Raw genomic sequence first — 26,007 nt, 5'->3', positions numbered from 1 at the left:
AGAGCGAAGGTGATGCTGGGGAGAAGTATACATTGTATCACCCCAAAAGTGACGGACTGCATGCCCCAAAGCATACCTCCACACCCTGCATGCCGTACTTCCCCTCCTCTGACCACACTCTGCAGCAAAGCTAAATGCTGCCTGCAGCATGTGGGCACAGAGAGCACAGAGGGTATATCACAAGCACACGGCACCCCCCATGTGTCAGGCAGCACAGAAAAGGTCTCCAGTAGGCAGGAGTGCAGTCCACGGTGGCAGAGGAAGGCCATCCTACCTATTCCCCACTGACTGCAGGCAGCATGCCCACCCTTCCCACCACGGCCTCACAGAAACAGGACTATATGAAACACCAGCCTGTCCCCTACCCTACATTTTCCAGCAAGTACAAGGAATATTTACCAACCAAGCCCAACAAAAGAAAATATGCCATTTAATCACCAGTTTATGGCTGGATACCTTTAATGTTCAAGATACATCATGGAGACCTGAGGAAGAAGAAGAACCAGTAACATGGACTGCGCAAACCTCCCACTGAAAGGCATGTGGATTAGCTCAGTTTTGGTGCCTGGGTACTTCACCCCCCAGTTTCAGACACAAGCACCAGACACGGAGCAGGAAAGTCAGCCCAGACGGCTTACTGCAGCAGGTCTTCCTTGTCCCAGTGTTAGAAGGCAGAGCAATGCAGGCAGCAGACCACCTAGCCTGTTCTTCCTGCTCCATGCCACACTGCACCAGACCCTCACTCTGCCAGGAAGCTGGCTCAGGGCTGGGTACAGAGCCGCCTGCAGGAACAGCCCACAGCCCCAGGCTCAGCCCTACATAGATTTAAAATCAATCCAGAGGACCCCTCATATTTGGCAGGGCTGCCCTAAAAACCTGCAAGACCATGGCTTGCACCAGGAACAGGAGGGGTGCCACATCAGGAACTAGAGGGGTGCTCCCTGCTGCCCTCCACTTCCCATGGATATCCCTAGCTTTTCCAGCCTGGAAGAGAACATTTCCTGCCAACTCTGCCAGAGAAGCCACCTCTGGTCTTTCAAGTGACTTGATTTATAGCATGAAAATGCACCAGCATGTGACACAGAGCCACAACTCTGGAGACCTTCACTCTGTAACCAATACCCTTGAACACCAGGCTGCTGTTTTCTGCATGCTGATATTTCAGCACACAGAGGGATGGACTGACAACCAGAGAGGATCATGGAAAGTTCCTCTCTGCCCCGGGGCTGAATTTGCTCCAAACACGCAGCAGTCTCTAGAGTCTGCAGCTGGAAGTGGTACAATGCTTTCTAGAAACGGCAGAAAGCTCTCCTTTACAGCATATACCCTGTACTGGTAGACGTTACACTCCCTGCCATGCTACTGCCTCAGGCTCAGATCAGTATCACAGACTTCACAGCTGGAAAACACAGGGCATTTGCTTTTAACATTTTTATGTTGGAAGAAAACATAATCCATGGTCACTGCAGTGAGAGGTGAGGGCTCAGCTCCTGCAGACTGCTGCCAACCAGGCCCAACAAATCCAGTACACAGAAATGCAGATGAAGTCATTGGCATGCTCAGAGTTCAATACCATGAAGCTTTGCTCACTCCATGTAGTACCAGCATAGCACAGGTGAAACCTCCACCCAAGGAAAGACAGAAGCTCTGAGAGACACTGTCTTTAGCTCTTTAAACACTTCAATACTTAAACAGTCTCATGTGCAAATGATGCTTAGATACACGTAAAACACAAGTAATGCCACTCAGTGCTCAGATGTGTACCACGAAGGCCTGTGCAGGATGGCCTTGTGCAAGGCTCCTGGCAAGCTCTAGACAGGACAGGCGGTTCTGAACACAGAAGAGTTTTGGGCGGCACCTCCAGGTGATGTTGCATGCTGACTGGGACACAAGCTGCCACAGGCCCAGGTTTCATTCTTCCAGGCTGCTGAAGCTAAAACTTCCGTACTCGCCACACAGCAAGGCAAGCCCCAAACAGCGACAGACAAGGGCAATGACAGTTTGGAGACCAACACTCCTAAAATTCCCCAAAGATGTAGTAACAACAGGTGTGACAGCACAGAGGTGGCAGGTCTCAGATTAACAGAAAACCAGAGAGCCATAACTCAGTACCTGTGAGAACACTCCCCCCGAACACACACAGCACACAAACACCACTGACAACCATTTAATCTCTGCTGCAGCTTAGGACAGGCACGTGGTTCCCACCAATGTCAAGCAGCAGTGCCAATGGAGGGAACACATCACAGTCCACAAATCAGAGTCCATGAACCACATTTACCTGTCAGGCACTGTGTCTGCAAGGTCATATTGGCAAAGGGGACATGTTGCAGCCTGTCAAGCCCCTACACCATGTCTGCAAGGTGATGCTGGCAGCAGGGGCATGTCGCATCCTGCACAGCAGAGCCCACATGTGGTACCCAGGGGTCATGTGTGCTGTCTGCAGGTCACACTTGTGGAGGTCACATCACAGCCATGTTCTGTGCCGGCCAGTTGAACTCCACGTCTGAAGGTCACAACAAGCAGAGGGGTCAGGTCACAGCCCACGGAGCAGAGCTCACACATGGAGTCCGCTGGCTGTGCGCTGTCTCTGAAGGTCACACTGGCAGAGGGGACATCTCTCAGCCTGAGGAGCAGAGCCCAAGCATGATGCCTGCTGGTCACACACTATGCCTGAAGGTCACACCAGCACACGCACACGATGCCTGCCCCCTGTGCGGGCGCAGGGGACACCCCAGCCAGCTGCCATGCCCACTGGTGACACTGCGTCCCGCCACAGCAGTGGAGCTTGGTGGATGCTCAGCTGAGGCCCCGCTGTCACTTGAGGCCGTAGAGGAGAGCAAAACCCAGCAAGAAGATGAGCCCGACCGAGAGGTCAGAGAGAAGCCGAAGGCGTCCCTGGGCCGCGACCTCCTCCCGGCGGAGGCGCAGCTGCTCCCGCCGCGCCCGCAACACCCGCTCCCGCTCCAGCTGCTCCCCGTAGTGTGCTCGGTAGAAGGCGTCGAAGTCGAAGGACGGCGGGACGGGCCCGCGGCGCGCGGCGGCGGGGGGCCGGGGTGGCGGCGGCGGGGGGGCGGGCGCGCGGCCGGAGGGCCGGGGGGCGTCGCGCAGGTCCTCAGCGCTGAGGAGGCCGCGGTCGTACCTGCGGCGCAGGGCGGCGCTGCCCAGCACCCGGTAGGCCTCGCTAACGGCCGCGAAGTGGGCGGCGGCGGCGGCGCTGCCGGCGTTGCGGTCGGGGTGGTAGCGGAACGACTGCTCGTAGTACGCCGTCTTGATCTGCGCCGCCGTCGCCGTGGCCGGGACCCCCAGCACTTCGTACAGGTCGCGGCACGGCCGAGAAGCTCCGCCGCCCACCGTCTGCGCGCCGCGGGACGACGCCAGGGCACGGCCGGGCCCCGGGGACCGCGGTGCAGCGGGCAGGAGGGCCCGGAGGCGGCCGAGCGCCCCCGGCGCCATCGCGCCGCCTCAGCGCCCTCCCGCCGCCATCCTGGGCGCGGCGGGGTCCTCCGCGCGCGGCGCGGCGCGGAGAAGTGACGTCACGCGACGGCATGGCGGGCAGCGGGCGTCGGCCCGAGCACCGTGGGCCGCCCGAGCTGGTGAGCGGCGGGCGGGAGAGCGGGAGGGCAGGCCGGGCTGCTGCCGGGGACCCTGCGCCTCACCGCGTCCGCCTCTCTCTCGTTGCAGTTCTACGATGAGGCCGAGGCGCGGAAGTACACGCAGAAGTACGGTGGCGTGATCGCTCTGGGGCTGCCGGGCCGCGCGGGTGGGGGAGCGGAGGGGAGGGATCCTGCCGCGAGGCGGAGGCGGGCAGCGGGGGGGGACCCGCCGGGGGTGGCGGGGAGGCGGCCCCGCCGCGTGGCAGCGGTGGAGTCCCATCGTGGGGCCGGGGGATAACCCCGCCTGTGGCGGCGGCGACGGGAGTGTGCGATCCTGCCGTGAGGCGGGGGCGCCGCGCCGCAGCGTTGCCGCCTGCTGCCCGTGCCCTGGCCGTGCCTTGCAGCTCCCGGGTGGTGGAGATCCAGTCGCAGATGTCGGAGCGGGCTGTGGAGCTGCTGGGACTGCCCGAGGACCGGCCGTGCCTTCTCCTGGACGTGGGGTGAGCAGGGCCCTGCCCGGTGTCTTGGGGCCGGGCGGGTGCCCCGGGGGCGAGGGGTATCCAGGCCCCACGGCACCGGCGTCTGTCTGTTGCAAGCTGAAGGAGAGGGAGGGATGGGCTGCTGTAGCATTGCGGCTGGCTGGGGTCACCCTCAGATTGAGCCCACAATCCCTGCGCTTTCCCCTGTTTCTCTCTTCAGCTGTGGCTCCGGGCTGAGTGGGGATTACATCTCCGACGAGGGTCACTACTGGATTGGTATGGACATCAGCCCTGCTATGCTGGGTGAGCAGGCTCTCCTCCCCTGCCACCCTTGCCTCACCTCAGAGGTGGCCCCCAAAGGCGTGAGCTGGTTGTCTGAGCCATGCCCTGTTCTGTGCAGATGTAGCTGTGGAGAGGGAGGTGGAAGGAGACCTTCTCCTTGCAGATGTAGGTTACGGCATTCCCTTCAGGCCCGGCATGTTTGATGGCTGCATCAGGTGAGTTTGTGTACGTAAGTGAGTTCTCGTGATACTCAACATAACCGTACTGTCTGTACAGCACACACGGTCTGCGTATGGTGCATAAGAGATGAGTATGACATAACTGGGACAAGCTGCTGAGCCTCTGGATGGTAGAAGCAGCTTCCAACAGCTGTTTCCCAAGTGATGCTTTGTTCGGTTTGGTGGTTTTTTTTTGTTTTTGCTTTTTTCTTTTGTGCTGGTGAGGTAGGAAGTTTATTGAAGTAAATAAAATTGGGGATAATGTCAGGAGGGAGACCTGCTCTGAGGAGGAGACAGAAAATATGTCTATACATGCTTAGCTGCAATGTCAGTCCCTGGATCAAAGGTTTGATGGTTGTTTTGGGGATGAAGGCCTAGGTGAAGGGGACAGAAACACTTTTCTGCTTAGAGAATACCTCAGAAAGGTGCTTGGAAGGAGCAGGAACTGTCCGTTGCTGATCTGAACACCCTGTTTCGGACTGCTCATTGGCAAAACCTGCATGGCCATGCAAGGGCCACAGCTAAGCACTTGAATTGTTTGAGCACCTGGGCTAAAGTAGATGCTTGGTGATTCTTTTGTGCGTAACTACTACGCCTTCTTGGGTTTTGGCATAGTGAATCCCCAGAGGGGTTTGTGTAACTGCAAAACAGAAGGCAAAGCTACATGGAGAAAATGCACATGCTTAGCGCTGGAAATAAGCTCAAAGGGAGGTGATCAGCTCTGTGAAAGAATTAATGGCTCAGTGTCCCGTGGGACTTGTTTTCTTTCTCAGTATTTCCGCAGTCCAGTGGCTTTGTAATGCTGATAAGAAATCACACAGTCCTCCAAAACGCCTTTATCGATTCTTCTCAACTCTTTATACTGCCTTGGTAAGTGTCATGCTCTCCCAGTCAGGTCTCTGCCTACTTTTACATCCTTGCTGGTGCATTTTAGCAAGGTATTTTAACTCATGTATTTTAAGTAAACACTGCTCTGAGACAGAGGACTGGCAGGAGCACCCATTTGCTATCTCCTTGCCTGCCTGCATGGTGTCTCATGCTTCTCTGATCCCTGCTGTTATTCTGGTGCCTTGCTGTGCTGTGGAGGGAGCTGGCTTTGCAGTCTGAACAGCTCTCCTGGGAGAGTTCTCCAGGGCAGTGGGCACTAGTGCCTGGGCTAGGAATTGGATGACTAGAGGGGTTGCCTGCATCAAGACAGGTTTGTGACCAACTTTATTTCTTGTAGGCCCAAGGATCCCGAGCTGTCCTGCAGCTGTACCCCGAGAACTCAGAGCAGGTACAGGACATCAGTCAGTGGGGCAGAGGTACAGGCAGCGCAGGCAGAGTAGTAGTGTACTGTTTGGGGCTCTGAATGCGTCATGTTTCTCCACATCGCGTCTGCGTCTCTGTCCTTCCCGCCATCTGTAAAGCTCTTCAAGAGCCCCCAAAATAACAATAAGGAGAATGTCCTACGCAATTTCTTTTGCTTCACAGATTGTCTTGGGCTGAGCCTTAAAATCAAAGAAATTGGCAGGACACTATCTGAATCTGTTGTCCTGGATTTTCTCCTGCGTGACTGGGTTTGAAGACCGGCCTGTAGTCATCAGCCCTATACTGTAACACCCCAGGGCTGGAAAATCCAGCCCGGTGTCCCTGTCCTAGAGAGTCTGCAGTACCAATTAACCCAGGCTAGTCTGAGGAGCAGGGAGAACCAAATAAAGGCAGTGGACTGGTGTCTGGATGGTACTGCAGAACCGGGAGCTTGGTGTGGAGTTTAACAGGAGCAGGAACAACCCACCTTTGGCATGCGCAGTTAGCTGTGGTTGAACCCAGTGGTTTCTTGGGCATTGCTGGTGGGTAACCACTAAATAACTTTTGCATGTGCTTTTTCCAGCTGGAGCTCATCACAGCCCAAGCCATGAGAGCTGGCTTTACTGGCGGAATGGTGGTAGATTACCCCAACAGCGCCAAAGCCAAGAAGTGAGTCCTGTGTCTCTGTGTATGTGTGTGTTTGGGGTGAGTCCTGGGTTTAGCAGTGATTTTTTTTTTTTCCCAAGCTGTTCTCTGTTCTCCTATGATACAGTCCTGGACAAAGGTTACAGCTTAGATTTGTTATAAACAATCTCAGTCTTGCTTGGGGGCTGGGAATCGCATGCTGAATCCCAGCTTCATGCTCCTTATTCTTGTTCTTTCAGGTTCTTCCTTTGTCTCTTTGTTGGGACATCTGGCACATTACCGAAGGTGAGGAGCTCTGCAAGGCAGCAGAGTTGCCTTCCTGGCTGCTGAGTGATGTGGAAGAGCTTTGGGTGAGGGAAAGGCTCAAAGTGGGAGCGAGACAGCTCCGCACATGCAGATGTGACTTCATTTATACATTGGCTGTCAGCCTCACCAAGCCCTGCTCTCCCCAAGAACTGGTTTATTTGCCACCAATTTCTGGAAGACCAGTTTGTTCCTGCTCCAGTCCTCCTCCTTGCAGAGCCCTGGGTTCCTCTTAATTTGGATGGCATGACTGTTAGCTCTGTCTGCTCCAGAGGAGAGCAAAACTTTCCAATTTTGCTTTTCAGGGCCTTGGTACTGAGTGCGCTGATGAAGAGATACACCAGGCAAAGTTCACCAATGAGAGGTACCATGTGTGGGGTGAAGCTGCAAGTCCTTCCCAAGCAAGCAGTGTGGGTAGTATAAGGGCTGGGTTTTGCTGACTGAGGACTACAGCACTGCCATGTGAGAAGTGACTGAAGGGAAGTGACTGAAGGGAAGGGACTGTGGGCACTGGGAGGACCTTTGGCAGCCTGAGTGGGCACTGCTTTATCTTATCAAAGGGCTCCAGTCATAAGGAAGCAAACGGGTTACTTTGGAGGGCTTTGCTGTGGCGTCGTGGGGCTGTTGTTGACACCTACCCTAGAGCTGCAGCTGAGTATTGTTTGAGGTGTGCTTTCTGTCCGGCACTTGGCTCTCCAGCTTAGCACTGTAGCATATAACCAGTGGTGAGGGGAGGCAGAATGTTTACATTGCTGGTGATGCCAAGCATGGCTGTTTTGTTGGGGAGGCTGCTGGTGCCTGAAGCCTGGTGTTTGTTTCTTATGCTGTCAAATTCTTTGCTTAGCTCTGCTTATCTGTGGCCTGGGGGTTTCTCCTGCTGGCCACGTCTCCTCCCGTGGTAGTGGTGCAGGGAAGAGCCCCTCTTGCAGCCAGTGGGAGAGACAGAGAATAAAAAACAGAGGAAAGTCGTCATGGCTGCCAGGAGCCTGTGGCTGCCACGTTTTCCTGCCTCTTACACTGCTGTTCTTTGCTCACTCAGTCCAGGGGGTACCTGGTCTTGGAGGGCAATAGCAGAACAGGCAACTTTTTGGGAAACCAGAGGCTTTGTCTGGAGTAGAACAGGCAAGAGGAAGGTGGTTGTGCTTAAGCCTGTATTCCTCCAAGATCCTAGCGTGCTGCTAGTGTGTCAGACATGACACAGGGGAATGCTGGCCTGCTGCAGCCTGTGGAGGGTAGGTATCCCTTGGCTCGGAGCTGGAGCTGAAAGCAGCCTCCTCACCCAGTGTGTCTGCAGTTGGACTGTTTGGCTACCTCCCCAAGTTCTGGCTGAGCCTCTTTCATCCCAGGGGTGGTGGGAAGGTACTCGCTGGTTTTATGAGGCACAGGGCATGCCCAGTTCTGGGTGGCAATCCTCCAGGGCAGAAAACTGCCCCCACCTCAGTTCTTCTTCAGCTGCTGTCTACTTTTTCTGTAGGACACGGTTCAGAAATGCCAAGGGTAAGTCTGTGAAGAAAAGCAAGGACTGGATCCTTGAGAAGAAGGAGCGTAGACGACGACAGGGCAAGTAAGTTCAGCTGGGTCCTGCCTCAGCTGAGGCTGACCGTGCTGGTCTGGCCTGCTGTCACCTGTTCAAACTCCTACTACAAACCGGCTTCCCTTCCCCTCCCAGAATGACCTGTGGATTCTGCTTAGTTGCTCTTTTCTTTTCTCCACAGGGAAGTGCGAGCTGACACAAAATACACAGGTCGAAAGCGCCGCCCTCGCTTCTGATTTGCTCTGGACTCTGCTGGCTTGGAAAGATGGTGTGTTGGTCTCTTCAGTGAGCCTCCTGTGGATGGCACAGATGGGCACTCCAGGCCTGGGACTTGCTGGGACAGGTCATTGTGGCTCTTGCAGGTGTAAACTGGCTCAGGTGCTGCCCAACAGCCAACTGCAAAGCTTCCAGCCCTGTTTTTTGGGTGAAGGTAGAGTGGCAGTGCTCCTGGCCACTTGGTGACTGCAATGCCATTGCTTATCTTCCTGAGAGTGAAGTGAGCCACCTGGAGCTCCAGGTGAGCCAGAACATTATATCCAGCCTCCTCACTAAACACTCAACGAGTCAGAAGTGTTGCTGGTCTCCTGTGTCCTGCCCCACATGCAGGGGAGTACTGAGGTGGGAATGTGGCACCTAGTTCCATATCACCTTCCCCTCTGCCCACAGGCAGGGAGTCAGGCAGCATACAGGTGTGTGTCCTGTGAGGGCCAGTCTTTCTCCTGGCAGAAGCATTATTGCTGTGGCTATTGCTCCTGTGCGCACTTTGCATCAGGCCTACCCTGTATGCTTTAGTGCTCCCAGGGTGCTGGGGTTCTCCATACCCCCAGCTCTTGCTCCCCATTACCTCCTCCCTTCCCCTGAAAGAGCGGTGTCAGCCAGAGCTTTACAGTTACAAATGTTTATTCTACATAAAAATTCCACAAAATGGGAAGCTGTTTTGCACCCAAAGCTTTGGGAGAATAAAGGGAGGCTAGCAGGGAGGGAAGGGGTGAAGGAGAGAAGAGGCAACATACAGTGTCATCCAGCCCAGTGAGACAGAGCAAGCCAGGGTCAAAATCCACATAGAAAACAAGGACACTTAGCTCACAGTACAGCAACAGTACAACTCCACAGGGGGCTCAGAAAGCCTTCAGGTACATTAATTACAAAAAAAAACCCAATCCCCAGTTCGAGTGCAAGCTGTGTGTGCCCCACACGGCTCGTGGAATACTGCATCAACACACTCCCAGTGCTAGGAGGGTAGGTGGCACTTGGAACAGAGGTGGTGTAACCCAAAGGACAAGCAGTCTGAGGTTGGGGGCTGGAAAGAAAAAGTGAAATGTCTCCCCAAAGCACAACTGCACTATTGGTGATTTGGTCTGTACATGCAATGACGGGTAGGTAAAAAGGAACTGAACGGGGCTTCCCGTAGTGCAGGAGTAATTATTGCACCAAAACACCCTCCCCTCACAGCGAGTACAGTGTGAGCCTGCCTGTGGGGTGGTGATGGCAGCCTGCTCCTCTGCCTCCCTCGTGTCAGAGCCTGGGGCCATAGCCACCTGCAGGATCCCAGCAACGTGCCAGTGGCAGGTTTGCCGACTTGCCACATCTGGCTCCTGCTGCTGGGGGGCTGCTGGCAGCGGTGGTACCAATAAGGACAGAGCAAGTGCCAGAATCCCCCCAGTGCTGTTCCTGGCCTCATGCCTTGATGGGACTGGGCCACAGCCCTGATGTCATGTGAGCTTGTGCCGCGAAAGCTGCTACTTGGAAGAAAAAAAAAGTCACCTTGTGCTAGCAGTGGGCATTGCTGCAGGGTGAGAGCCTGAGGAACTTTTTTGCTTGCCTGCCCAGGAGCAGCTCTGCCAGCAGTGTTATTGCTTCCCAGGGGAGGGGGCTCAGCACTCTTGCTGGCTCAGCAGAGCAGAGCGCAGACTGGTGGCAGGGGGCTCCACAGGGATGGGAGCAGCCCAGTTCCCTTTCCTGTAGCCAGACACATCCCCACAGAGTAAGGACCCTGCTCAGACCTGCCTCCTGCCCTGGAGGGAAACTCCAGAGCCAGCTTGCCCCTGCTTGCAGGGGTTGCAGTGCCCCGAGCCCTTTTGCACACCCAGGTTGCAGTGCTGTAGCTCATGTCAGTTGTTGAGGGACTGTGAAAGAAGGAGATGCAGTCTTGGATGTTCCCATGGCCACATCCAATGGGGGCTTGGGCTGGACCCAGGCTGGACACACTTCCTAAGGGTGGCTGAATGCAACCAGTGGCTGTATTATGGGTCCTCACGTAACAGTGGCAGGGAAGGAGCCGTATGTGGGTTGCTCCTGGGCAGGGCTGCACCTGGGGAAGGTAGCCCTGTCTTGGCTACAGCCTGCTGCCTTTCACCCTGCACCCACAAGCACCACATATGCAGCCAGTGCCTGTGCTGTAGCAGAGTGGAGGAGCGCAGGGTTGATGCAGCCCTGCCCTCACCCCGCTCAGAGTGGTGAGGTGACATGCTACCTGCAGCTGGAGTACTTGCTGCAGTCAAGTGCCCTTTTTCTGCTACCAGCAGCTGGACTCATGTCTAGCCCCTATCGCAGTGTGTGGCTGTGAGCTTGACCTCAGGTGCCTACCCTGCTCTGGGCTCCTCTGTAATACTTTGGCATGTGCATGGGCCAGCTGGAGCCCTGGAGTCTCCCAAGGAATGTCCCCTGTCCCCAGCCCAAGGAAAAGGGACAGTAGCAACACAGGGCCTGTCTGAGCTGCCAGCAGGCTCAGGCCACCCCACAGTGACTGCATCCGTGTAGTGCGTGTGGCAGAGGGTACAGGGGCACCAAGGTGCTCCCACAGCACCCCACTGAGGACGGGTGCCTTATTGGATGGCCCATGGGATGAGCAAGCAGAAGGGCACTGTGCCAGGAAGAGGTGGCGGGGCAGGAGGATGCCAAGAGGTGGCAGAGATGGAAGGGGTAGTCAGGCATTGCCCTGCTCACGGTAGAATAGACGAGGATGAAGGCTGCTGCTGCTAGCTTGCGGGGGGGGGTAGATGCAACTAGGGCTGCTCCTGCAACCACAGCAGGAGAAAGCCCAACTGCGTCCAACCCCCAGCTATGGGTGCCTATGTGGAGAAATGAGGCTGGAAGCAGCCCTGCTCCCAGGCAAGCACTGCCAGGGGCTGCGGGCATCAGAGCCAGCTCCAAACCCCAATGGCCAGAGCCCAGGCCTGGGGGTCGTGGGAGCCAGGGCCACTGTATACTGGAGCTGAAGACAGAACAATGAGGCTTTGGTGCAGGGCAAGCAGCCAGTGGAACATGCTGACCTTAAAGTACTTGTGCCCTCCTGCCCTGCTGGGCCAGCACCAGGGTGCAGCACAGGTCCTCACATGGCCTGTCCCCATCCCCAAGCAAGAGTGATAGCCCCAGGCAGCAGCTCCTCATCCCACACTGCTCCATCAGGCACCCACCACCAGCAAGCGGCACACCTAGCCCCTGGCACCCACACCATGGCGAGGGCTTGCCTAGGGAGGGGGCAGCCCTGCCATCGGCAGAGCAGCAGGGATGAGGCCCCGCAGCCGGGCACAGCCACGGGACAGGAAGGCATGGCCTGGCAGAGCGCACCCCTGGGGAAGGGCCTGGTGAGAGAAGCAGCCCAAGGAAGGGTGTTTGCAAGCACAGACGCAGCTGACAGACATGAGTGCTCTGGCTGGAGGTGATGGGGAAGCTGGGGAAGGTTGACTGGGCACTGTGCTCCTGAGGACCCCTGACACCCTTCACCAGTCCCTCCTTGTCCTCGGCTGTCTCTAACACAGACTGCCCAGCACAGGAGGAGCAGCAGCACCCAAGGGCACCTCTATCCCCACCTGGTCCCAGCCAGGACCCTGGAGCAGTGGAGCAGTGATGAGAGCTCAGGTTCCCCCTAAGGTTCCCCTTGACCCATCACCGTCCCCTGCACCCTGCCTGTGCCACAGGGCCGGCGCTCCCTCCACACAGACGCACCCGCACCGCACACACAGTGTCACAAACAACCATGCATTAGAAACTGAAATGCTGCTGGGAGGCTCCAGGGCTGCGTGGTTTGCTCCGGCATGGCTGTGGCCCCATGGCACACGCGGCTCCATCCATTGCACACAAACAGTCCCGTGGGGTGAGTCTAGCCGAAAATCCCACCAAAGGTGGAGGCAATGACGATACCCAGGATCACACAGCAGATTATGATCATGATCTTCTTCTGCTCAGGTGTCCCAGCACCAGCAGGGAGAGAGGGGAGAGGAGACGGTGAGTGTTGGGGGCAGGCTGGCCCTGAGAGCTGGGAGGTGTCATCTGCCCTGTTTGCCCGTGATGAGTGCTGAGCAGCACTGTGGGAGCCAGAGGGCTGCCGGCAGCCCTGGGGCAGGGATGGGCATCCCAGCTCCCCCTTCAGCCCTGGGCTGGCAGAGCTGAGCTGGTGACTCCCAGGTCCCCAGACTGCTAGAGGACCAGTTGTGGGGACCAGGACAGGCAGCTGGAGGTGAGATCGGAAGCAGAGGGACATGGCTCTCACAGCAGGCCTGGCCTGCAGTATCTACCCTGTCCCTTTTCCTCCCCCCACGCAGCACCTCTACCCCATGGCTCATCATCAGGGCTCAGCCTGTGCAGGGGAACTCTGCCTCAGCTGGTGCCACCTGTGGGACCCATTCTGCACCCAGTGGTGTGGGGTAAAGCAGTGCCCAAGTACCTGTGAAGCTGCGCCATGCTGCCCGCTCCTCCGTGCAGGCAGTGGGGCAGACAGGGGTGCCATGCAGGGGCCTGCCCCCAGGGATGGAGGTGTCAGCAGTGTAGGCAGGGAAAGATGGGCCCCAGCCAGTGCCATGACTCACCCGTCTGGCTTTGCTCTGGTATTTCACTGCTTTTTTGGTGTCAGACACAGCCCGCTCCACGTAGTCCACCGAGTGCTCCACGTTGTACTCGATGCGGTCAATCATCTCACCCTGCAGAGCAGGGACAGAGCCCACATGCCCCCATGCGTGCAGACATGAGCTCCTTCCTGCTCTGCTGCTCCAAGGCACCATGCAGATGTCACCCTGCCCAACAGCCCTGCCTGGGAGAGAGAGGGACCATCAGTTACCTGCAGGCAGTGGGTGCCCTGGGGTGAGGGCTCCAGACCATGGGATTTGTCCCAGAGGGCTGGGACCTCTGTGCACATCCAAGCAGGGAGGCAAGCAAGAGTGAGGGTCAAGGGGATTCCCCAGCCTGGTCCTGGCCTGGTGGCCACCCTGTCTGATGTCTCAGGTGACATCAAAGCCACAACAGGATCTACACTGACACTGCGCTGCACACTGCTGAAACCAGAGGCATGGCAGGGGAGCAAAGACAGCACCAGCCGCGCCATGTGGGATGCTCACAAAGCCACTCACATGCAGGGACAACCATTCTGATCTGCACGTGCACCCTGACAAGAGCAGAGGGCCCTGGAGCAAGGCTGGTAAGGCTGGACCGCCGGGCCCTGCAGGGACTCCTGCTGCACTCTGCCCACATGGCTGCAGGGGTAGGCTGAGGGTGTGGATTCCTGTGGACACAGACTGGGCGAGCTTGCCCCCCAGCCTGCCTACCTCCTTTGGCCCTGTTCTGACTGCACACAGAAGCAGCCAGCTCCTGCAGCAGCTGGAGACAGAGACTGACAGTTCCTGGGACCGAGAGGGTTCGCAGGGGTCAGCAGGGCTCAAAGGCCAGTGCCCTTCTGCATGGCACAGAGGGAATCAGGGAACTGAGGCTGCGGAGCCAGGCATCATGGCCAGGAGCTCTGCAATGCTGATTTCTCAGCCTAATGCTGGAGAGCATGGGGAGGATGAGCCTTGCAAGCCCAGAGCTGCTCTGGTCTTAACCTCCTGCCAAAGCACTGACCCCACCAGGCTCCCTGCTGCCCCCGTCCCATGCCCTTGACATGCCAGCCTGGCTGCACTGCGTAAAGCTGCTGCTTCTCCTTCCCACCTGTGCCATACCTGGGGCACAGCAGGCAGCTGCCAGCACTGCTGCCAGCCCAGCACCCCTCTGCTCCTGGTGTGAGCAGCTTGGAGCTTCCCACCTCACAGGACAACACAGGGTGCTGGCACGGTCTAGCCCTTAAGAGTGGGGCAGGCCTCTGCAACCCCCCCCACATCTGTCCCCCAAGGCATGCAGGACAGGGCTGCTGTGCCATGGCCACCCTTGCCCACGTGCCATGGGCAAGCACTGGCACTATGTGAGAGCCACAGACATGCAGGGAGCAGCCATGCAGAGCAGAGCATGCAGCACCAGCGAGAGCTCCGTGGGGCTTTACCTGCCACTGATGTCTCCTCAGGCCATGGCAGCATGGCAGGCAAGAAGGGGAATGAGCAGAGACACCGGAACATATGCCCCACTGAAGGGCCAGGCGCTGTGGGCTGGCAGCACAGCCAGGGGCAGCCTGGAAGGACCGCCAAGGCTGGCGGCACCCTGAACTCACCTGGCACGGCCTGGTGCTCCAGGGGAGATGGCAGCCATCCACTGCCCTCTCCAGAGCCCATCACGGCACCTCCCACCCCAAGCACATAGCAGCCCCCAGCTCTGGGGCACAGGGTGGGGGGCTCCAGCCCTGGGGAGCCCAGCTCAGACCCAGTGGGAGCACGTCAGCCCCAGATGGAGCTTTTCCCCTCAGCACTGATCCAGGCAGCAGTCTGCCAGCAGCCCCGTCCCCCTCCAACCTCCCCAGGTGAGCTGGCCACCGGGCTGCAGCATCTCCCTACCTGGCTCTCCACCAGCATGGCCATGTCCATGAACATGTCGTGCAGCTCTCGGATGCTGTTCTCCAGTTTGATGATCTCACTGTGCCGTGTCTCAATCTCATTCAGTGCCTGCTTGGTGATGTTTGAATCCATAATGATCTGCAAGAAGACACAGCCACTGAGCACTGTGCTCAGCTCCTCAGATGCCAGGATTAGGGGCATGAAAAGAGGGAACAGCAGGAGCCTCTCCAGCCAGGCAGTTTGCAGCAACCCCCCACACCACCCTCCGGCCAGGACACAACCCCTGCTCAGGCAACATCCTCAGGCCAGACCTGAGCTCCCAGGTCCCACCTCCTGCGTGGGCTGTGCTCTTCACACCTCTACTGGAGCCACCATGGCAGCATGCCCACCAGCCAATGCTCCCAGGATGAGCAGGCTGGCTCAGCCTTTGCCTGTGCTGGATTGGACCAAGGCTGACATGCAGGGCTTACCCCAGAAGAGAAGATGGCTGGGTTGCCGCTCTCCAGCATGTCCTCCAGCTCCTCACTGGTGGTGGTCCTGCCAGCTGGAAGCAACACAACATGGGTCAGCCATGAGCCCTCTGTCCTGGCCATAGCTCCCACAGCCCTACTGCAGGGTTCTGCTGGCTCCATGGCATCTCCCGAGAGTGGAGTGGAGCAAAGCTTCCAGCCCCGAGAGTACACTGGGCATTTTGAGAGGATGCCGTCCCACAGCCAGGCTCTGTGCCAGACCTGCAAACCCTCTTTTTAAAGGAGTCAAGCTGCCAGCTTGGCCCAGCTCACCCAGAAAAGCCCATCTGTTCCCCCTGGTCAAGCCTGCCCATTCCTGTGGGGCAGGACCACGTCGTAGGCCAGTTCAAGGCCACAAGGACACTGGGCTTAGCAGGGCTCACTGGCCTGGCAGGCACTGCTGCAGTCACTGGGGCTGCCTGAGTTTTAGCCTTGCAGCTATGTAACAGAAACCAGGCTCTGTCCTTCCCTTGCGACACCGCCCTCCTCCTCGGCCTCAGGGTGGTACGTTCAGCCTCACAGCTCCTTTGTGAGCAATTCACCCATGGTTGCCTCCCCTCCCCACAGACATACTCCACACTGCTATGGAGGAGAGAGATAGTGGTGGAGGATCAGTGTAACCCACAGTGTGATTACTAATTGTAGCATGCTCTTCAGGCTAACAACCAGGTAGGACCTGTGAAATTACAGCGCTAAACAGAGGCGACTGTGCTAGGCAGGCTTTTGCTGGGGCTGCCCAGTGGGAGTGGGAAGGGGGCACTGGAGTAGGTCACATCTGTAGAGAGGACAGGCGACATCCCACCAGTGTGATCAAGAGAAGACAGGCAGGAGCAGCCAACGAAGCAACTTCACCAAGCCCAACAAACCCAAAACCAGCAGAAGGTCACACAGGGAAGGACAGGGTTCTGGTACAGTGCTACTCTGTTAAATGCTGCCCACATGCAGGCTCTGCCAGTCGTATAGAAATGGACAATAACATCCTCCAGGATGAGTCCAGGGCATCTCTGAATGGGGAGATGGAGGAGATGTGGCAGAATGCCCACAGGACGGTGTTCCCTGCTTCCAGCAGTGCCACACCAGGGGCTCAGAGGAGGGAGGTGACTGAAACCTTGAACCCAGTCCAGACCTTCACCTCAAGTGTGTCAGTGTCCCAGGGAGCACCACGGTGGGCCCAGCTCACCAAGCCATGGCTGGCTACCACCCCACAGGCATGGTGCATGCTGACACCCTGCTTGGGGAGTTCCTCCAACAAGGACACCTCCACACTTCATTACACATCTCTTTCTCTGCAAGGTCCTGCACTGGGTCAGGGCACTCCCCAGTAGCAGCACAGACTGGGGGATGGATGGATGGATGGATGGATGGATGGATGGATGGATGGATGGAGGGATGGATGGAGGGATGGATGGATGTAAAGCAGCCCTGTGGAGAAGGGCTTGAGGATATTGTTGGGTGACAAAGGGGACACGAGCTGGCAATGTGCGCTTCCAGCCCAGAAAGCCAACTGTCTCCAAGAGTTGCATCACCAGCAGCACGGCCAGCAGGTCGAGGGAGGGGATGCTGCCCCTCTGCTCTGCCCTCCTCAGACACCCCCGGAGCTCTGCGTCCAGCTCGGGGGTCCCCAGCACAAGACACACACGGACCTGGTAGAGCAGGTCCAGACAAGGCCACCAAAATGCTCCGAGGGCTGGCACACCTCTGCGATGGAGAAAGGCTGAGAGAGTTGGGGGTGTGCAGCCTGGAGAAGAGACGGCTCTGGGGAGCCCTTACTGCCGCCGCTCAGTACTTTAAGGGGGCTTATAGGAAAGAGGGAGAGAGACCTTTGACCACGGCCTGCAGTGACAGGACAAGGGGTCTGACCAGGGGTGGGGTGAGGCTGGACATAGGGAAGAACTGTTGTACCATGAGGGTGGTGAGACACTGGCACAGGCTGCCCAGAGAAGCTGTGGATGCCCCATCCCTGGCAGTGTTCAAGGTCAGGTTGGACGGGGCTTTGAGCAACATGATCTAGTGGAGGATGTCCCTGCCCATGGCAGGGGGGTTGGACTGGATCACCTCAGAAGGTCCCTGCCAACCCAAAGCACTCTGTCAGTCTATCATTCACTTGCCCTGAGATGCAGAAACAAGAAGACCATGGAGAGCTTCTGTGCTCTGCTCCTTTCTGGGGCCCCACAGCAATGGGCGCTCTGAGTGGCCATGACAGGAAACACACTTGTGGCTTTGCCTCAGGAAAATTATGGCTTATCAGCAGGTATTGGTGGTTATGGCAGCCAGGAAGATGTGGGAGCCTGCAGTCTCTGGGCAGTGTTACCAGTGCCATGTGGAAGTTGTCTGATGTCTCCTAGCAGCAGGAACCTGCACAAAGAGTGAGGGAATAAACCCAACCACACACACCTGACAAGCAGGAGACGCCAGTACAAAGGCTTTGTTACCTGCTAATGCTCATTGGCTCTGATTTCCCACCAGACCAACAGGGTTTACATCCGTGTCTGGGCCAGGAATAAGCAGCCTCCTCATCAAAAGCAGTCAACAAAGCTTTCTGTATGCTAAACATCATAAACAGAGCACCAAGACCAAAAAGGGTGGCAGGGTGCAAAATATGCTAGAGTCCCTTGCAAACACTGTCTGGGACCTGGAGCTCCGGGAGGGCAGCTGGAATTATTCCTCTGATCTGCTTCATGCTTGCACCTCCTTGCCCAGCAGTAAGTAAGTGTTGCATAGCTCCTTGCTGTCTGCACCAGATTTGTATATCCTCCTGGGAACACAGGCAAGAAACCAAGGGGCGGGCTGAAGACACGGCAGCAGAGGGGAGCAGCTCTCCCAAAGGCCTCCAAGGAGCAGTACTAGCTAGAGGGCTGTGACAGTCCCCCAAGCACAGGGGACACAGCCTACATACAGGGTTGTGAAGGGGCCTGGCACCCAAGAAGTGACATCTGAAGCCTGTGTCATCCCAGCTACATCGGGCAGGGCTAGATCCAGCGCAGCCACTCCCCCACCTCCTGCAAGAGGTCATCCTTAGCAACCAGCACAGATGGGACATTGCAGCAGAGCAGGAGCGGAGAGCTGCAGACTGGAGCTCATGGGGCTTCTGAAAGCATCACGGAACTGACCGACAGGTGGCACAAGAGAAGGAGACATTTGCTGCAGTGTCCAAGAAGCAGTTACAGTCGGAAGAGAAAACAAAAAACATAACCAGATTAAAAACAGTGGCCAGGAGGGAAAAATGGAAATGCCTTACAACAAAATTTTCCTTTTATTGACTTTCTTGGAATGAAATATCTTCTCTGCAAGTTAACTGCCCACGGCCAGGAAGGAATTCCTCTATTATTCATGTGACTAATATCTCATAATCTAAAAAGCTAATGGGATTTTTATTTTAATAACTGAGAGGAACAGCTCAGTGACACTGCGAGCTGCTCCTAGATGGCTCTTGCAGCAGAGATCCGGGGAACAGACCCTACCGGAGCCAGTACTGTTCCTAGCACACCCAGGGCTGTCTGGCAGGAGCTTGGGACAGGCAGCCTGGGATGCACAGAAACGGCACAAAATGGGATGAGCTTGGTCCTGCTGTGCCCAGACCCTGAGCTTTAAGGCAATGGGACAGCTCCTGGGCCACTGGTCCAGGTCACAGCAAGCTGTGGTGCTATGTGGGAACTGGAGCACCCAGATCTCCCTGAGATCACAGACTGAACAGGGAGAGCAAAGAGATGCACAGAATAGCAGCCCAGATGGTGTGGGGAGGGCGCAGAGCAGCACTGCCAAGTCTCCCAGGCTCGGGCTCTCCCAGCAGCAGCTTCTACTGCTGCAACAGCAAGTTGCCTTCAACAGACACGAGGAGCCTCAAATGAGCTCCTCTCCCAGGGTGCCGGGGGCTGACGGGAGGGACTCAGCTGAGTGCTCAGCAGGGAGCCCAGCCCACAGATCATCGCTTCTCCTCTGCAAACAGAGTACATCTTCAAATCTAGCTGGTACTGCAAGAAGACCAAATAATGAACAGAGTAGACCTTAAGAACATCTTTTAAAAGTACAACAAAGTTTATAAAATGGAAGAAAAGGAACTTGTCCAATGCAGCGGAGCGATGATCCACATGTGAGATGTTAGCACCAAGAACTAACTAAGGGAGAGGAGCTGCAACCTTCTTGTGGTGGCTGGTTGCCAGGTGCCAACAAATGCCGCTCTATCACTCCCCCTCCTCAACTGGACAGGCTCATAGGGCAAGATAAGGACAGGAAGAGATCACTCACCAATTACTGTCATGGGCAAAACGGGACTCAACCTGGCAAAATTACCTTAATTTATTACCAGTTAAATCAAAGTAGGGTAATGAGAAATAAAATCAAATCTTAAAAACCTTCTCCCCACCACTCCCTTCTTCCCAGGCTCAACTTCACTCCTGATTTTCTCTGCCTCCTCCCCCTCAGTGGTGCAGGGGGTCGGGGAATGGGGGTTGCAGTCAGTTCATCACACGCTGTCTCTGCCGCTCCTTCCCCCTCAGGGGGAGGACTCCTCACACTCTTCCCCTGCTCCATCATGGGGTCCCTCCCACGGGAGACAGCCCTCCACAAAATTCTCCAACGTGGGTCCTTCCCACAGTCTGCAGTTCTTCATGAACTGCTCCAGCATGGGTCCCTTCCAGGGGGTGCAGCCCTCCAGGAACAGACTGCTCCAGCGTGGGTCCCCCACAGGGTCACAAGTCCTGCCAGCAAACCTGCCCCAGCATGGGCTCCTCTCTCCACAGGGCCACAGCTCCTGCCAGGAGCCTGCACCAGCACAGGCTTCCCATGGGCTCACAGCCTCCTTCGGGCACCCACCTGCTCCAGTGTGGGGTCCTCCATGGGCTGCAGGAGGATATTTGCTCCACCGTTAACCTCCACAGGCTGCAGGTGCACAGCTGGCCTCACCATGGTCATCACCATGGGCTGCAGGGGAATCTCTGCCCCAGTTCCTGGAGCACCTCCTCCCCCTCCTCCTTCACTGGCCTTGGTGTCTGCAGAGTTGCTCCTCTCACATATTCTCACTCCTCTCTTCAGCTGCAGTTGCAAAGGGTTTTTCCCCCCTTCTTAAATACGTTATTCACAAATCCATGGGCCCCAATGCAATGCACCCACGGGTGCTGAGGGAGCTGGCGGATGTTCTTGCTGAGTCACTCACCATCACCTTTGAAAGGTCACGGAGGACAGGAGAGGCGCCCGAGGACTGGAGGAAAGCAAATGTCACTCCAATCTTCAAAAAGGGCAAGAAGGAGGACCTGGGGGACTCTAGGCCAGTCAGCCTCACCTCCATCTCCAGAAAGGTGATGGAGCATTTCAACCTGGAGGTCATCTCCAGGCACGTAGAGGACAAGAAGGTTATCAGAAACAGTCAACATGGATTCACCAAGGAAAGATCGTGCTTGACCAACCTGACTGACAGCCTTCTGTGATGGCGTGACTGGCTGGGTTGATGAAGGGAGAGCAGTGGATGTTGTCTATCATGTCTGCAGTAAGGCATTTGACACTGTCTCCCATAGCATCCTCATAGGTGAGCTAAGGACGTGTGGGCTGGATGAGAGGACAGTGAGGTGGACAGAGAACTGGCTCAACAACAGAACTCAGGCGTGATCAATGGGGCAGAGTGTGGATGGAGGCCTGTCACTAGTGGTGTTCCCCAGGGGTCTGTGCTGGGGCCGGTCCTGCCCAACGTATTCATCAATGACCTGGATGATGGGATAGAGCGTAACCTCAGCACGTTTGCTGATGACACCAAACTGGGAGGGGCGGCTGATGCACCAGAGGCTGTGCTGGCATCCAGCGAGCCCTGGCCAGGCTGGAGAGCTGGGCCCAGCTCAGGGAATTCAACAGGAGCCAGTGCCAGGTCCTGCCCCTGGGGAGGAACAACCCCCCGCACCAGCACGGGCTGGGGGCTGAACTACTGGAAAGCGGCTCTGTTGAGAAGGACCTGGTAGTGCTGGTGGACAACAAGGTGACCATAAGCCAGCACACAGGAAGTTCCACCTCAATATGAGAAGAAACTTCTTTAGTGTGAGGGTGCCAGAGCAGGGGCACAGGCTGCCCAGAGAGGCTGTGGGGTCCCTTCTCTGGAGACATTCACACCCCGCCTGGACGCAGTCCTGTGCCCCTGCTCTGGGGGTGCCTGCTCAAGCAGGGGGTTGGACAAGATGATCTCCAGACGCCCCTTCCAACCCCTACCATTCTGGGTTGTGTGATTCTGTTATCCCCGATGCACTACCACCATCACAGATGGGCTTGGCCTTGGCCAGTGGTGGGTCTATCTTGGAGCTTCTAGCAGCTTCTCACAGAAGCCACCCCTGTAGGCCCCCCAGCTAGCAAAACCTTGCCATGCAAACCCAGTGCACTGCTCCTCCATGCTTGGTCTGCAACCCCAAAGAGAAGCAGTGGAACCAGATGACCGGGACTCCTGCCCAGGAGAAGAAGCCATCCTTTCGCAGAGCAGGGGTGGGGATCCTCTGGGGTTGGGGGGGAGTCTGAGCCAGAAGCCAGTGAGGCCCTAGCACATGCAGGGCCCTCACCACGCTGGCACCCATCCCACAGCACATGAGGAGCGTGCTTAGAATGGTGTCCAGCAGTAGGGCCAGACAGCACAAACTGTGAAATCAGGCCTGGGGTAGCTCCAAAGAGTCCCATCAGGAGCAATAGGAGATGGGAATGGAGATAGGGCTGGAGACAAAACTACAACGTAGGGCTGGGGTCCCCCCAGGAGGCATGGCCAGGAAAGAACTGGGGACACTGGCACAGGTTGCTCAGAGAAGCTCTGGATGCCCCATCCCTGACAGTGTTCAAGGCCAGATTTGACAGGGCTTTGATCAATGTGATCTAGTGGATGATGTCCCTGCCCATGGCAGGGGGGCTGGACTGGATGATCTTTGAAGGTCCCTGCTAACCCAAAGGACTCCATGAGTCCGTGATCCTATGACTTGACTGCAACAAAGATCCAAAGTCCCAGGAGACAGGTCTGGAGAGAAGCTATCTTGAATGTAGACTTCAGACCACCCGGGAACAAGGCCAGAGCCAGGGCTGAAGGCAGGTACTTCTGCAGCATGGCTCAGATATGGGCTGGGTGGCTCACGCCTGATCTTACACAGCTCCTAGACATGGACAGAGGTAGAAGTCCCATGTGAGGCTGGTCTAGACAACTAAGACCTGTTAGTGCCCCAAAACCCTGAGAAGCTGCTGCTTTGCATCAAGAGATCAACCTGACCCCTGTCTGTACTCCATGTGAGCTCAGTGCAGCCTGCTCATTGCTGCAGGTGAGGGCTGAGCTCTTCTATCTGTGCACTCACAGGTCTAAGGAGCAGCATAATTTCAACATCCCCTTGGTTTGATCGCCCTCCCCAGCGTCCCCAGCTCCAGGAAGGGTCCACAGCCCATTTCCAGCCACCATGCTATGTTTTAGGATGACAGAGCTCCACTCCCACCAAGAGTGACCCACAACACCTACTTGCCAGCTCTTCCTGCCTGTTGGCTCCTCGCTCTCAACTGAAACTGCCCTGGTTCCAGGAAGGGAGAACAACAGCTCAAACAGCACAAATTTACACACCCTCCTGTTGACTGTTCAGGTCTGAAAAGTCACTGGCACAGTGACAAGTAAGAGTGTGCCAGGTGCGGTGCATCGAGGGCAACTTGCTCTGCCCAATTCCAGCCCTAGAGACAGCCCCAAGGGCAAGCGGTGGGATCAGCTCCAGGAGATGCCATGTCTCTCACAGGCAGAGGCGGGATGGGATGCAGGTACATATTCTCATCCCAGCTCTCACCACCTCCTCACTGCCCCATTCGCTTATTGCAGAGCACAGGGCCAGCAAAAGCTGTGACAAGGCAAAGGATGAGAGCAAAGACATCACATGGATTAACAACCTGCCAGCCAGTGCGGGCTTGCCCAAAGGCCACAGCTGGTCAGGAAGCACTTGCTTTAATGCTGAGCCAAAACACGAGACCCAGAGGCTTCATCTTGCCCACGCTGCCCAGCACAACACTTGCCAAAGCCACATAACCAACCTGCAGGACCCCAGAGGACCTCCCAGGGGGTCCACCACCTTCTAGCTAGATTTCCTGGTTTGGAAAAGCTGTCATTAGCTCCTCAACAACAATACAACCAGATGAAAGTGTGCTAGATACTTGGTTGACCTGCTGCCCACATTACTACACAGCTACTGCACAGCAACAAATCGGAATGAAAGGACTGAGTCAATGCTAGGTGCCCACGAAGGGAGAAGAGCCTGGGGGGCAACTCCTGCCCTGAAATTTGGCAGAACACTGGAAAATCAGAACTGGACCCGCACCTCCCCAGAGATCTCCAGAGTGCATCTGGCTTTTACTTGGCATCTCTAGAAATTAAAGTTTCCCGGAGAGAAGAAGCTTGGCCAATGAGCAAAGCAGCACAGAGCATCACTGGCAGCTGCAGCACAGAGGGAGAAGCAAACTCAGCCTTGAGCTGGCAAGGAGAGAGCGGCAAGAGAGACAATGCACAATGCAGGGCCATCAGAAGCTCTGATACAGGCAGAGACATGAAGCCACTAAGACAACTTTCCACCTCAAAGCCGTCACGCAGTCCTTGGCCCTGTGATGCCCAGGTGGATGGAGTGACAGTCTCCATCGACCAGCTCCCAGGGGACAGGGCAGGAGCAGCTCCATCAGGGCATGTAGGACCCTGGGGAACCTCCCAGGGAAGCTTCTGGTGCCACAGCTCACACCCATCACCCAGCTGATGCTAAACAACAGTTTGCCCAATTCTGCGTGCCAGACGCTTTATAAATAGGAAAGACTTCAGACACCTTGGGGCTGCAGAAGTCTAACATGCCATGGCTGAATTAACTGTAATGGCTCGGCTATCCTCCTTTGGCTCACAGCATCCCTCCTCCTGGCAGCAGTGCTGCACAAGCACCCACAGAGCAACAGCTAGGGCTCAGGTTGGAAACACTGAGGATACGGCACCTTGCCAAGGCTGGGATCCTCTGCCTGGATCTGGCTTTCAAGATTCAAATCCATACAACTCATGGAGAGTTGTCCCGTTCACCCGTGTGTGTAGAGGTATCAGGTATGAGTACCCTGACCCACTTGGCCATCCCCCAGCTCAGAGGTTGAGCGCTACCTGTGGTGGTGTCAGGATGAGCAGACTTCAGCTATAAAAGCCTGTCCAGCACGTCACAAACAGTCACCCGCCTCCCCATCCCTCAGGACCCCTTCTGCTCAGTCACAGCGGGGGCTGCAGGTGCCAACTTCCAGCGCTGTGCAAGTGTTTTCACTCAATGAGACATTTTTTGCTCTGATAAATTCTGTGGTCTTTCCTGAGATGAAAGTGTCAGAGGAATCCTAAATAAGGCCACCTCAGCACCAGGGGCTCCGGGACTACCCAGGGCTGCCTGGAGGAGATGTTCGGTCTGGAGCAGCCCCCAGATTCTTCTGGCTCAAGGGCAGCTTGGGATGCATCCACAGCTTGCCTTTCTGCGCATCAATTAACCTGGTCTCGCACAGTGGGGCGGGGGCTGATTAATTCTCACAGTGCCTTTGGAGATGGCAGATGCTTTATTTTTGGCTTCTTGGTCTCGCACATAACAAAACTGTTCATAAAAACAAGCAGCGTCTGTGCAGCACTTCCATGGCTTCAAAGCGGCAGACCCACCAGAGAAAGCTCCTCCAAGCCTCAAATCCAATTGCTCTGGGAGCAAAACCTAATTAGATTTAAGACGTCATTTCTCATAATGGACCAAACGGAGACAAAAAAAAAAAAAAGAAGGAGTGACACCTCCCACCACAGGCAGCACGGAGGCTCATGCCTGGGAGCGCAGCTCCCAGCAGCAGACAGGGACACTGCTGTGGGGAGGCACAGTCCAGCCAGGGGACAGCCACCAAGCATCTGTCCTGCCATCACCAACCCCAGGACACAGCACGTCCTGTGAGCCCTCCATGGCACCTGCGGTCTCAGTGCACTTGGGGGCAGAGTGAGTAAGTAGCAGTGGGGGTGAGGGCAACGATTCAGGCTGGGGCAGAAGGAGTGGGAGAGGAGAGGACATCCACTTCATCATGTTAGTCAGGCTCCCAGGCTCAGTGTGTGCCGGACAGGCAGGGGTGATGGCAAGGGTCACTGAAGCACAGCCTCTGGCACACACAGGCACAGTGGTGCCTACACAAAGAGACAGAGCAGATCATGAGAGGGCTGTGAGGAGTCCTGGAGGGGGAGCTATGGCACGGGGCAGTGACTCTACAGTCACCATTTCTTCTGCAACTGTCCCAGTTCCAGAGCAAGAAGCAGATGCAGTCAGGACAGAGAAGCTCACCAGTCACTGGATAGCACCCCCAGAGCAGCTGAGAAGTCCCTGCTCTAATATTTTCAAAACCCAGGTGATTTACTGGCTTCGCTGTCAGAGCTCCCGGCACTTTCTATCTTTGGATTCATCAGCTGAAAATGAGAGCTGAGGATTCTGAAAGCTTTGTGCAGTTGCCA

The 26,007-nt window shown here is 56.4% G+C and overlaps 3 protein-coding genes across 6 annotated transcripts in view; 1 reads left to right on the top strand and 2 right to left on the bottom strand.

Annotated features, from left to right (window-relative positions):
• Window positions 1-2,153: 2,153 nt before the first annotated feature.
• DNAJC30 (DnaJ heat shock protein family (Hsp40) member C30) lies at window positions 2,154-3,572 on the bottom strand. Its single transcript, XM_064468006.1, has one exon. The coding sequence runs from the start codon at window positions 3,454-3,456 to the stop codon at window positions 2,818-2,820; it is 639 nt and encodes a 212-aa protein (XP_064324076.1). The 5' UTR covers window positions 3,457-3,572; the 3' UTR covers window positions 2,154-2,817.
• Window positions 3,486-8,917, top strand: BUD23 (BUD23 rRNA methyltransferase and ribosome maturation factor). 2 transcript variants are annotated; one of them, XM_064468005.1, is made up of 13 exons: window positions 3,486-3,596; window positions 3,685-3,722; window positions 4,001-4,096; window positions 4,296-4,378; window positions 4,476-4,572; window positions 5,349-5,445; window positions 5,801-5,851; window positions 6,449-6,534; window positions 6,750-6,795; window positions 7,119-7,177; window positions 8,288-8,377; window positions 8,529-8,615; window positions 8,710-8,917. In XM_064468005.1, exons 1-12 carry the CDS (start codon window positions 3,549-3,551, stop codon window positions 8,581-8,583), a joined length of 846 nt encoding a protein of 281 aa, XP_064324075.1. In that variant the 5' UTR covers window positions 3,486-3,548; the 3' UTR covers window positions 8,584-8,615; window positions 8,710-8,917. The 2 variants fall into 2 exon arrangements, with proteins under 2 accessions (XP_064324075.1, XP_064324074.1); XM_064468004.1 differs by having other exon boundaries at window positions 8,529-8,917.
• A 312-nt stretch (window positions 8,918-9,229) lies between these two features.
• STX1A (syntaxin 1A) overlaps window positions 9,230-26,007 on the bottom strand; it is a 101,149-nt gene continuing 84,371 nt past the window's right edge. The window contains exons 7-10 of one of the 3 annotated variants that reach the window (XM_064468001.1): window positions 15,510-15,583; window positions 15,040-15,177; window positions 13,156-13,266; window positions 9,230-12,527 (exon numbers count right to left, since the gene is read on the bottom strand). In XM_064468001.1, the coding sequence (XP_064324071.1) occupies window positions 12,450-12,527; window positions 13,156-13,266; window positions 15,040-15,177; window positions 15,510-15,583 (401 nt within the window). In that variant the 3' untranslated portion in view covers window positions 9,230-12,449. Of the gene's footprint in view, window positions 12,528-13,155; window positions 13,377-15,039; window positions 15,178-15,509; window positions 15,584-25,246; window positions 25,687-26,007 lie in introns of those variants that run through there. The other 2 variants (XM_064468003.1, XM_064468002.1) reach the window with 2 other exon arrangements.

Source organism: Phalacrocorax carbo, chromosome 17 (assembly GCF_963921805.1).
Source record: "Phalacrocorax carbo chromosome 17, bPhaCar2.1, whole genome shotgun sequence".
NCBI lineage: Eukaryota > Metazoa > Chordata > Aves > Suliformes > Phalacrocoracidae > Phalacrocorax > Phalacrocorax carbo.
Note: the sequence above shows the minus strand (reverse complement) of the source record. Positions and strands in the feature narration are given on the sequence as shown.

Bases quoted from the DNA above. Each gene is read 5' to 3' on its own strand.
- DNAJC30 (XM_064468006.1), bottom strand. From the start codon at position 3,456: ATGGCGCCGGGGGCGCTCGGCCGCCTCCGGGCCCTCCTGCCCGCTGCA.
- BUD23 (XM_064468005.1), top strand. From the start codon at position 3,549: ATGGCGGGCAGCGGGCGTCGGCCCGAGCACCGTGGGCCGCCCGAGCTG. The intron at 3,597-3,684 runs GTGAGCGGCGGG...CTCTCGTTGCAG, and splicing joins ACCGTGGGCCGCCCGAGCTG to TTCTACGATGAGGCCGAGGC. The intron at 5,852-6,448 runs GTACAGGACATC...TGCTTTTTCCAG, and splicing joins ACCCCGAGAACTCAGAGCAG to CTGGAGCTCATCACAGCCCA.